The 12,693-nt window shown below is 39.3% G+C and overlaps 1 protein-coding gene across 2 annotated transcripts in view; it reads left to right on the top strand.

The window, feature by feature from the left end:
- Positions 1-12,693, top strand: part of PLXNA4 (plexin A4) — a 683,798-nt gene that overhangs the window by 506,302 nt on the left and 164,803 nt on the right. Inside the window, exons 9-10 of one of the 2 annotated variants that reach the window (XM_066592133.1) lie at positions 5,007-5,121; positions 7,020-7,115. In XM_066592133.1, the coding sequence (XP_066448230.1) occupies positions 5,007-5,121; positions 7,020-7,115 (211 nt within the window). The remainder of the gene's footprint in view (positions 1-5,006; positions 5,122-7,019; positions 7,116-12,693) is intronic. The other variant, XM_066592134.1, reaches the window with a different exon arrangement.

Below are 12,693 nucleotides of genomic sequence, written 5' to 3'. Positions count from 1 at the left end.
ATGCTATGCAGGAAACAAATTGCGTCATGTTCTGTCTGGCTATGTGCTCTCGCATCGCAGCGTCCATTGTTTACAATGGAGCCGGCAGCAGCATTGCACCATGTGCAAAGTGCATACGATGCGAGATGTCCCATTGAAAACAATGGCAGATTCTCCTCAATCCCCCGCCGCATCTGACAGCTGCAATGGAGGATCCCTTCATCCCTGAAATGATGCAAGGCTGTTTTCATATGAGAACGCCTTGCATCCTCAGGGTTTTCTCATGGATGGCGATCGCAATATGGGGGCGGGATTCACAACCCCATATCGCATTCACCTATGTGAGTTGATCTACAATCCCTTTGCAATGCAAATGAACAGAAATCCAGGCAGTATTCCAATTTAGGGTGGCTTTACATGAAGTAACTACCGTATCAGTCGGAAAATAGCTAAAATTAGCGATTTTGACCGATAGTTGTCCCATGTAAACACGGTGGGATGTGACAAAGATCTGCTAGAATCCATAGAAGTAATACTATACCACTGCACATGCTCGTTAATCTGTGATGGTCCTCATACATACACACCGATTGGGTGAATAAAGAACCCTGCTGGAGTGCAGCCTGGTTGGCATCTGTACTTTGGTTGTGTGCATGAGTCCTAAAAACTATTTTAGAAAGAAAAATGTGGAAAATTGCAGCATTCACATGTGCAAAGTTAATAGACACTTATCAAGGCAGGATTACAGCTGTCATTACTGTGAAAGATGCCTCTACTAAATACTTGAAGGGGCTGTAAACATTTACACATTACGCTATTTTGTGCATAATATGCATTATTAAAGTAGATCACTTGGTAAAAAATTGTTTCCATTTAGATTTTTTTGATGGCCTGGTAAGTGGTTAAAGGGAATCTGTCAGTACCTTTGTACTGCCCCCTCTTGGACAGTATAAGGTAGTGACATGCATGCTGATTACAGCAATATAATTTCTGTATATATCTGTGAAGCAGTTTGTCAGAAACGTACATTTTATCAATAGTAAACAAGCATAGAGGACTACATGAAGTAGTCCTAGATATTCCTGCACTGCAGGCTAGTCCCACCCACCAGTTCTCTAGGCACTGACAACTGTCTGCCTATTACTCTGCATAGAGAAGCTGCTGTCAATCAGGAGGGTGGGTAGGCAGGGCTATCCTGCAGCTCATGAGTATTGAGGACTACTTCCTATAGTACTCTATGTGTGGCTGCTCCTGATAAAATGTACATTTATGGCAAACTGCTTCAGGTATACATATAACAGACAGATTACTGCAGTCAGCATGCCTGTCACTACCTTATGCTGCCCTTATTTGTCACTTCTCATTCTTTGTCCTTTTGTTCATACACAGCCACCTCTCCTTTGTACTGTATAGAGAGTATGCCATCTGGCAATTGGCAAACAGAGATCATTAGTTACTTCTAAGCTCTGCAATTATCGGCGTTTTAACCAATTCCTGATGTTTGACATATGTGTATGTCATCAGTGAGAGGTAGTATCAGCAAAATGCTGTACACCTACATCATGTCTCTCACATGATCTTCAGAGCCTAAGGGCTCGGTCAGACTAGTGTGTTTTAGTGTGTTTTTTAATAGATTGCTATAGAAGTGCTCATATGGACCATTTTTAGAAGCACAGAATCTGCGCTTCTTAGAAAGAACGGACAGCGAGTGTCGACTCGCCTGTCAGCTCTGTGGTGTGCGCTGTCCAGGGTGCTTAACATAGGCTCCTATTGGAGCCGTGAAAGCAGGCTGCCCACACCAGGGACGTATGAACGGCTGCTCCGCAGATCTAGGGGCAGTCCATTCACGTGCAGAATTCCCTGCATGTCAGCAGCGCGGTTTACACATTTCTCAGCAGTAGGTAAACCACGCTCGTCTGACCGAGCCCTTAGGGTGAATAATAGGTGGATTCCCACTGTAACAGCTGAGATCTATGGATCTAAGATTATTCTGATTCCAGATATCTATTTTCTTTACTGCTATGGGCAATACTGACAGTGGCACCTACTAGTGGGTTTCCTCTGTCACCCTATTGCTCCCTACACAATGAAGTTCCAATGCATTGCTATGGCAGATGGGGACATAACAATTCAACCTCCCAGATCTCCATCTTGCTACATCTATTAGGCCTTTACAGAGGCAGGCTAAATTACACTGCATTGCAGAAGTATTGCAATACATCAAATGTTCAAGTCCCCAGTAGGACTAAAAAAGTGTAAAGTTAAAATGTTAAAAACCAAACAATAAAAAATGTAATCCCTGCCTTTCCTGCTTTACAGTATATTAAAAATGCATATAATTGTTATTGTTGTGTTTATAAAGGCACAAACTATAAAGTTATATTATTATTTATCCCACATTGTAAATGCTATAAAAAATTTAAAAAAAACACTGCAACATTTGCTGTTTTTGCTTAATCTGCCTCCAAATTTCAAAATAAAAATTTGTATGTACCTAAATATTATACCAATAATAGATTCCACATAACACAACTTTATCTTCATCTAGTTATTAGGTAATATTTACCCCGGTTTGGCCTGAAGGTTTTCAGGTGCTCAGGCTGACCGGGAGTCAAACGGCTTGGATAGCAAGAACAAAAGGAGAAAGCTGGCTCCTTAAAAACACTTCTTTTATTTTTCTTTAATTCCAAAATATCCATAAAATTATAAATGATGAGTACCACGTGATACCATGTCAACGCACAGACGCGTTTCGAAAGCCACTGCTTTCTTGATCACAGACTAGGTGGACTATATTTTGTTTTTCTGTTTTCATGTATCTAAATAAAAATTACTTTCTAGCCATTTGTCTAGCAACACTTATTCTTCTGTCCATTATTCATTGTGTTTTTGTTCTTATTTTGTGGATATTTCCTCTTTCATGTAAGTAGCATTTGCACATTGGAAAGAGAAAACCCGTTTAGCACAGACCATGGTAGACGCCTGTCTGAAACAAGATTCCAATTTGTTTTTATAGTTTCATGAAGGGAAAAATTGATAATTGCAAAAAAGTCTCTGTATATGTTGAGAAAGAAGATGAAAACTGCTGCTAAAAACATTGTTAGTACCCACTGGAATGTTTTTGTCTTCCAAGTACAGTCAGATTCATTAGAATCCCTTACTTTATATTGGTAACACTTTTATATTGGTAGACTACGCCATTCAGACTAAATTCATATCTCCCAATGTGGCTTTCTATAAATTGCAGTAATTATTTTTTCTCCTCAAATATGTTTTTGAAAATGAAATGTACCCGTCACTGGCAGTAATAGCTTTGCCGGCAGTATTTTTCTTCAAAGGAGTGAAGCATTCAAAGTAACGTATCTACGTGGCATAAGTTAGACATGTCATTAATAATCAAGATGCAGTATCCTAGAATGTGTCAAACTGCATTTTCATGTTAAAATAAACCCCCAACTTTGAGTGCCATTATAGGGTTTCCATGTAAGATTGTTTTACATAAAAGAGCTTTGCAAATAGATAGTATGACATAGGTCCTCTTCACATATATCCAGCTCTCATGTCATAATTCCTTTCGACTTAGTACAAAAATGCCATAGAGAAACTGATTGCAAAATCAGGATAGGTCGTCAATAGCTGATTGGCAGGGGGGCATCACCTGGACCCCCTGCTGGCCAGCTATTTGCCAGAGCTGCTTTGTCCTGGAAACACACAGCTGCGTACAGATCGTGCAGTCCTAAATGGTTTTGTAGACATAACTTCCCATAAACCCACATAATATGCTCTGAATCATAGTGAGTACTTGCATCCTTTTTTCTGGTTGGCATTGCTTTATGTTACCCACATGCACAGTAATCATTTCATTACAAACAGTTCTATGTCCCCGCTTCCACTTCCACTGGCAGAAATAAAGATTTAAGAAAAAAAAATTAAATATTTATAGCAGACTATGTTATGACTTGACACAATATGATACAGTGTGCATTTTTAATTTGATTTATCAGAGCAAGTGCTTGTTATCAATTGGAATAACAAGTATTCCATTGCATCTACATTCTATTAGATTTGTCTTATCGAGAAGGCATCCTCCACCTCACACTACTCACGAAGGGTAGCTGTTAGATGTTCATGTGTTTTTGATTACATTGCTACAATACTCCTGTGCTTAATGAAGCCATATGCAATGTAGTAGCCAGGGTGGCTTCACATTCAGCATTTTTTTGGAAAATGCAGTTTTGATCAATTTTTTTGAGACAAAGTCAGAAGTGTATCGAGTCCGAAGGAGAAGTATAAGTTCTTACTTTATAGTTCTCCTTATTTTTAATCCACTTCTGATTCTGGCTCAAAAAACTGCATCAAAAACTGCAAGTCCGTTTTTCGAAAATGTGAGAGTAAATCCCATATGACAAGGACAATAGGTCTCAATTAGAGATGAGCGAGCATACTCGCTAAGGACAATTACTCGATCGAGCATTGTCCTTAGCGAGTATCTCCCCGCTCGGAAGAAAAGGTTCGGCTGTCGGCGCGGGTGACAGGTGAGTTGCGGCCATGAGCAGGGGGGAGCGGGGGGGAGAGAGGGAGAGAGAGATCTCCCCTCCGTTCCTCCCCGCTCTCCCCCGCCGCTCCCCACCTGCAGCTGAATCTTTGCTCCCGAACGGGCAGGTACTCGCTAAAGGCAATGCTTGATCGAGCAATTGCCCTTAGCGAGTAGGCTCGCTCAGCTCTAGTCTCAATCTAATAGCCTAGTCAACATATTAATGTGATGTAACAAAAAAAAACTACCGTAGGTTATCCTTTCGCATATAGTACATACTATATTAAAAATGACTAAATGTCCCATTTCTAAACATTCTAAAACAAGTGCACTTTAGCGGGACTCGTATGAGTTATTTGCTCTGAGTCAACCTATTGATCTTATTGTTTACTAATAGCAGTGTCATTTTCTTAGTAACAGCTTTTCTAGATTTAGCTAAAGTTGTATTTATACCATTTGTATTCTGAATTTCATGTATTCATTTTATATTCAGGTGCCTGTCTTGTGTGGAAAGCCCATACCAGTGCCATTGGTGTAAATATCGACATGTGTGTACCCATGACCCACAGACGTGCTCCTTTCAGGAAGGAAGAGTCAGGATGCCAGAGGTAATGTCTTTTTGTTCCATTCTATTACATTTGGTTTGATAAATATCAAAACATGTATAATATAAACTGCAAAATCAATGTCATTATAGCAACATGACTTTGATTTGATTTAAAGTTCAGGACTATAGCCAGAAGAATGAATTGTAACCTTTAAGAAGGTACTGCCTAATGACTTGTATTATTGTTTCTAAATATTAGAAAATAAGATTAAAAGGTATATTATAGTCTAAGGACTACTACATGGCTACATTAATTGTCTTTTGACTGGATGGCAGCCACAGAGGCAGGACAGTGCACCTTGTATAGTGGAGTATTCAGGGCCTACACCCCAGTGATACCATGTAATGTTACAAAGTGCTGATAATTGAGCATTAACCCTTTCCAATCCACTGCCTGACATCTCCCTACATTCTGACTGCAGCTTGTACAGCTCCAATGTCAGAAGTTGTCCGACAGGGTATTCTTACCATCTATTGCCAGCCACTCCACTGTTGGAGCCTCTCTGATGCACACACACTGGCTTTAGCCAGCAGATGGCACTATTGTATAACAGCAAAAAGAGAAAGCCTTTTAGGAAACCCTGAATCCAAAATTGGATTGGAAAGGGTTAACTCTTTACCACAGCAGCCAGTTTTGACATTAATAACTTACTGGTTATTTTTTGTTGTATTTTTCCTCATTTTTTTCATTTTTTTTTTTTTTTTCTTCACCTTGTGGTATAAACGGCATGTTAACTTTATTTTATGACTCACTATGATTCTGACAATACCCAAGTTCTTATTTTTTTATGTTGTGCTACATTTGTACAACAAAAACACAAAAAAAAGATGTCCTTGGATCTATACACATAGTGTTTTTACTATTCCATCAATGGAGCTATGTAAAGGCTTGGTTTTTGAAGCGCATATAACATTTTTATTAAGTTTTATTCTACTTTTTCAGAAAGTAGAAAGAGCAAAGACAGCAATTATTTTATTTCACAGCATTCACTATATAGGTTAAGGGCCCAGTCACACGGGCGCATCGGCGCCCGTGTCACTGCAGCCAGCAGACGGCCGTACCTGAAGACGGACGTCTCTCTGCAGCGCCCGGAGGAAGAACATGTGACCGGCTCAATTGCCGGTCATGTGTTCTTTCATCAGCGCAGGAGAGAGACATCCGTCTTCAGGTACGGCCATCTTCTAACTGTCAGTCACACGGCGTATGGCTGCCGATGCGCCCGAATGACTGAGCCCTCAAGGACATGATATAGTTGAGATCATTATGCACGTGGCAATACCCATTATTATATATATATATTAACATTTTGCTACATAATTCAGCAGGAAAGGAGTTTTTGTGGTTTTTTTTGCATATTTTATAAAAGTTTATGAAATTTTCTTTTAACTTTTTTTTCTCTCACTAGAAGTGTTCTTTTGTTAGTTTCACTAATACAGTGCAGTTCATCTGTATTGCAGTGTATTATGTCTGTCAGTACAGTCCCTGTATCCCAGTGATCACCATGACATATATGTACAACATTTTGCAGGACTTGTTAGTGCTAATGATATACATGCATGTCAAATGTCGGGAACAAGTTATTGTCACTGTATGCTCCAGTCTTGAAGCATATATATTCAGTTTGTAGACGTAGTTCATCTGCATCAAAATGGATTAACTTTGTAATTATATTGCATACTAATCTAGCATTAATTCTGAGTTACAGCCTGTACTACAGTATAGAATTATAGTCACAGCTCTGAAGGCAGCAGAGCAGAAATCTCCCATTCCTCATGTCACAGTATAATGACTGATCAAGAAACGCATGATAGTGGGTCAGCTAAGCTTTAAACATGTTGAAATGATTGACAACTGTTTTCAATGGCGACCAGAATAATAGTGAATGGACTATGTTATAGGCTAAAACAGTACAAGATATCACAGAGAAAGAATCCTCGCTTGGAACCATATTTGCGAGCCATCGCAGCCGACCAGACCCATCCATGCATTACAGGGTCAGTTATTTATTTGAATGGTTTGGATATAATGTCACATTTCACCTGTAGAAATCTCTGCAATAGACATGTATGGCCATTCCTTACTGATAATAACTGATAGAGCAGACGGGCTCATGTAAATCAGATGCTAAAAAGTGATATATAAATGACTCTTTAATATATTTTCTGGAGTTCCATAAATATATATCGTAAATGTTTTTCATTTGAAGACTTCCTGTCAATTCGGCTAGTTTATCTTGATACTTTCCTCTTGCTATATAAATGTTGCAGCCTGGAATAAATATGTCCAAATAATAATGTCAGCAGAGCCTCGAATAAAGTGACATATTTTCGTTAATACTTCTTATTGGCACATGTGTCAGTCCACTACACAAGATAAATTGGACATTGAAAATGTCTTCGAGCGATAAATGGCCTTTGTGACTGATTTGAATTGACTAAAAACATAGTGGGAAGCCAATGGTGTATCATTTAAAAGACAGGTTATATAAGAAACAAGAAACTTGTCACCACAAGAAAATGTCATCCGAGACTCCGCAGTTGTAGATTTTGCTGCGTTTCCTTCCCTTCTGGTACGATATTATTTTTCTTCTCTTGTCCAGGAAATGTACAAATTCTGGTGATATTTTCAGCCAGAGACTCGTAGCTCCAGATGTGTGTTGTGCAATAATGGCAGCGCAATATTGCCAAGTTCTAAATGTCCATTATCTATGTGATAACAGCACTATTGTGCTCCATGGCTGCCTAAAACGATTCTCCGAGGAAGCTATTATTGCTGTCATAAACTGCAGCACAAGAAAAGATAAGCAGAAATAAAGCAACTTTCAGCGCAGTTTTTTTGCTTTTAATTCTTTCTTTGTGGCTTTTAGTTTTGTCACCTGAAGGCGTTGTCATAGTAACAGTTTTTGTAGCTTTCCTTGGTCCTCAACAGAGATATAATGGTCTTTGCAGTAGGGTCAGACTTATTATTATCAACACTAAGTGGATCAGATAGAGGCGAAAACAATACAACAAACTGGGGGCCAACTTACCGCCTCTGTTTCCAGTATGCAATCGTTGACATATTTCTAAAGACCGAAGGCTGCAAATGTCATGCAGTAATATTTCTATAGTTCTTTCCTCAAAATTAAAAGGTTTCTTTAGTTGCAAAGTGCCGCTGCTTAATATACTCTCATCACAATGTTGTTACTGAATAGCTGCAGTACTTTACATAATTGATCTAAAAGCGTAACAATAACGATATTGTTGCTTTATATGTAGTGTAATCATCACCGTTTAAGAAAACGAATACTTTACTTACATATAGGTGTATGTTTATTAAGGCTGGGGTTTCATACAAAGAGTACTGGAGTGAATTGAGCCAAATTTACTTAAAGGCACATACATCTTAATAAATGTGGCACATTTTGTTTCATCCTAAGGGCTCAGTCAGACGGGCGTTTTTTACATGCGTTTATTCGCACGTGAAAAATATCGCACTTTGTGCGTAAAAAAAATCGTGTGGCCACATCCATTGACACCCATATGTTATATTTTTTGTAGGTGCGAATTTTATGCACATGTAAAAATCGGACAGGTGACCGCTACTACTGAAAAGCATTGGTTCTATATAGATGCGAATCGCAAATGCAAAAAACATGTGCATCACAAAACACCCGTCTGACTGAGCCATAAAATGGGGTTTACGCCTACTATGAGCAGGTGGAGATTTGCACCATTTTCTGGCCTTTATCTTACTAAATTTGTCTACAACCCAAATGCCATGATCACCCTTTTGAGACCATGCAAGTTGTCCATGTTATTTTGCAAAGTAAGGCAAAAAAAACCTGAAATTTTTGTGTAATTATGATGCATGGATTGATTTGTGGCAATTTTTGGTCTATGCAGAAAATTGGCTTGACCTACTTACTGAATGTGTGCTTTCAAATTGTTTTTTTTTTTTTTAAATCACTGTATGTTTTTATTTTATGTTTTGGGTTGAATTCAGAAATTTTGACCATAAGGGCTCAGTCAGACGAGCAGATTTTTCACGCATTATAGGCACGGGAAAGAAAATCTCACATCGCGTGTAGAAAAAAATTGTGTGACCGTGTGCATTGGAACTCACATGTCCTGTCATTTGCAGGTGCCACATGAGAAAGCATTAGTTCTTATAGATGTGAATTGCAAATGCGCCTAATATGCGTGCACAAAAACGCTCATTTCAGTGAGCCCTAAGGAAGTCTAGTTAAACACTATTTAAAACGTAACAGAGTAACCATTAAAATTAGTGGGCATTCTTTTCTCCACCCTTAAAAGGGTTTTGTAGTTTTCAACTATTGTTGGCCTATTCTCACGATAGGTCTTCAATCAAAGGCGTAACTTGAAGCTTCTGGGCCCCAATGCAAAATCTGTAACAGGGCTCCCAACTATAATGCTTTATTCATAGTATTAGGCTCCCTACATGGAGATGATTGGCCTTATGGGCCCCCTAAGGGTCCTGGGCTCGGGAGCAACTGCATGCCTTGTATCTCCTATAGTTACGCCCCTGTCTTCAACAGTTGATCAGCAGGAGTCTACCCTCCAGGACTCCTACCCATCCGCTGATTGTGAGGCCTTAAGGCCCATTTAGACGCAACGATTATCCCCTAAAAGATGTCTTTTGATCGATAATCGTTGTGTAATTTAGATCGCTCAAACGTTGAGCGATCACCTTGCACTCCGAGCGGAGGATAACACTATCTAAGAGCCATAAAAGCCCTATGGAACACTCTCAGGGCATTCATTACACAGAGCTTTTCTGGCTCCTAGATAGTGTTATACACCAATTTTAGAGGTTTTCGTGTACTTCCAGTTTGATCCAAACTAATTCAGACCAAGAGTTCGGCAAACTGGCCAGACCGAACTTTTCAAAAGTCCGCTCATCATTACTGTAGAGGTGCGGAATAAAATTTATGTTATTTCAAGTTCCCCTTCTTTTTACTTACTCATCCAGACACCACTCCAAACTCACTACAGCGGATTCAATTTATCTTTAATTCAACGTTTTCATGTATTGTTTGAAGTCGGCATTATGTTTGCATTAGCCATAATTACTGAGCGTCAGTCTTACTACAGTGCATTGTTTTCCCTACAGTGTGCCCTTACAACAATATAACAATTACTTAATATGTAAGCAAAAGAATACAATATGCAAACTATCTGTGAGTAGACAGAAAATGCACGAAGACTGCAATATCCAAGAAAATATGAATTGCCTATTGTTTTATCATCCTCTAGTAACTTCTAGAAGGGTACATAGAGTTAACATGAGAACCGAGTATGTACAAACATCAGGTGGTAATAGAATATGTCAATTGATAGCAACACCCATCCTTCAAACAGAGCTAACTATAGAGAGGTACTTGTAAAACATTACTTGTGACAGATGATTTAGGTGATAAAATGACCCCGCTGAGTCTGTTAGATACTACCGGTGTTGCACCACACCGCCACTGTTTAAAACATAACTGTTGTTCATTATGGTGTTGAACGCACTGCCAATATTCAAGGCTTAAAATCCTATTTTTCCCTGTTTATTATCCACTGATGTTGGCACCTGTCTATCATTAAAGGGGAGATGAGAGCTAAGTGCTGTTGTTATGGAAACCAGCAGACTTCCCACTGTGTTTAGGGAAGAGAAAATAGATGGGTAATAATGTTTTTGAGAGGCCTGTTACAACTAAAGGAAGAAAACTTATATTGGAGAAATACTAGCATCTTAAACATACGCTGCTAAAATTGGATCGTTATCATCCTGGGCTTATAACTTGGGTGGAACTTAGAGGCATAAATTGTAGAAAATTGAAAGTGATGTTCTCAAATGGATTCAAAAAAGTAAAATAGAGACATAAAGAACCAACTTGTTTTATCCCAAATCATATGTATTGTTAAGATGAGCTGTTTTACAGGCTTTAGGCACATTCATGCAGATGTACATTGTCCATCTACATTTAAGAATTGTTTCGCAATTTTTCCCATTTCATGGCTATATTTTCTAGATAATACCTTCTAGGAATAAAGGCAAAAGTTCCATTCTTTGTTTTGTAATTTTTTCCCATAATCAGACTATTATGATGATAATTTAATATCAAGGCAATTGCTCATACTACTCATTTACACAATTAAGTATTTGCGCAAAAATTTTGTGTGTGTGATACGCAGTGAATAGATAGAACCCATTGATTTCAATGGGTTTATTCACGGGAGCGTATTATTTCACGCGATTTGCAATCACGTGAAAAAAAATGTGGCATGACCTATCTTGGTGCGCACTGCAAGAACACATGGGCATGTAAATGTGCATGACATGCACAAAAACGTATGTATTCGCGGTGCATATTTGCACAAAATCAGTGTGATTCCATGCATATTTTTTTGTGTGCCAAACATGAAAAATGCGGATGTAAGTGATTTTCGGTTGTACAAACACCTAGCTTATTTGCATGAACAAAATTAAAGGAATTTTTTAGGGAAATACTATGACAATCATCAGGATCGGTCATCAATAGTAGATCGGCTAGAGTGCATTCAGCTGAAAGGGCACATGGTGTCAGAGCCGCAAATACATAGAGGTCAGAGCGAAAGCCTCAGTGCCGACCTCTGTGTAGTGGCCGGAGCTTGTAACTGCAGTCACAGCTCTCAATGAAATTAACCCTTTCCAATCCACTGTCTGACGTCTAAAGACATTCTAATTGAAGGCTGGGCAGCTCCGATGACGAAAGACGTCCAGCAGGGTATTCTTACTGTAGATTACTGACCGGCCTGTTGACGGGGGGGCCTCTCCAGCATGTCCCATACAGCAGTACTGGCTCTAGCCAGCAGATGGTGCCATTGTGTATTGGCAGAAAGAGAAAGACCCCTAGGAAACCCTGAATATAAAAATTGGATTGCAAAGGGTTAATGTGTATTTGCCGCGTCGACAGCATGCACCCACTCAGCTGATCGGTCGGGGTCTCGAGCGACGGACCCCGGCCAATCAACTATTGATCACTTATCCTGATGATAAGAGATCAATAGTATTTCCCTGAAAAACCCCTTTAAGTGCCCAACAATTGTCCCAGTTATCGTTCCAGTCTTTTCATACAGGAGTGGTAATCGTTCACTTAATGGAGGCAGAGTGCATCGGAGATCCCATGCAGCCTTCTATTTACATTCACAGTAAACAGGCAGCTGTTCATAGAAAACACTATCAACTTCATAGCAAACGTTCAATTTTGTTTTAATGTTTAAAGCTGCTGATATGTTGGAGATATACTGGTTTCATTTCCTGCAAAATGATGAATTGTAAATCAGCACATTTGCTTTATCACTACTAATACTGTGTATTGGCAACATGTAGAAAAGAAGAAATCACGACGAGCAGTTAGTTGTCAGAGCCTCCAACTGCAGTCTGATGTAGAATCTGCAGGGTCTGGCAGGACATGGACATGTGTCAGTCAGTGCAGGGCTAACATCTCTACTTAGAGCCCCTAGAAGGTGAGTGAGGAGACTTATAAGGCCATCCATGCTCCTCTGTGTAATATGCAAATAAGGGAGATGCAACAATACCTCTGCA

The sequence above is a fragment of the Eleutherodactylus coqui genome, chromosome 2, assembly GCF_035609145.1.
Source record: "Eleutherodactylus coqui strain aEleCoq1 chromosome 2, aEleCoq1.hap1, whole genome shotgun sequence".
Classification (NCBI taxonomy): domain Eukaryota; kingdom Metazoa; phylum Chordata; class Amphibia; order Anura; family Eleutherodactylidae; genus Eleutherodactylus; species Eleutherodactylus coqui.
The sequence above is the reverse complement of the archived record's forward strand: the minus strand, read 5'-3'. Positions and strand labels throughout refer to the sequence as shown.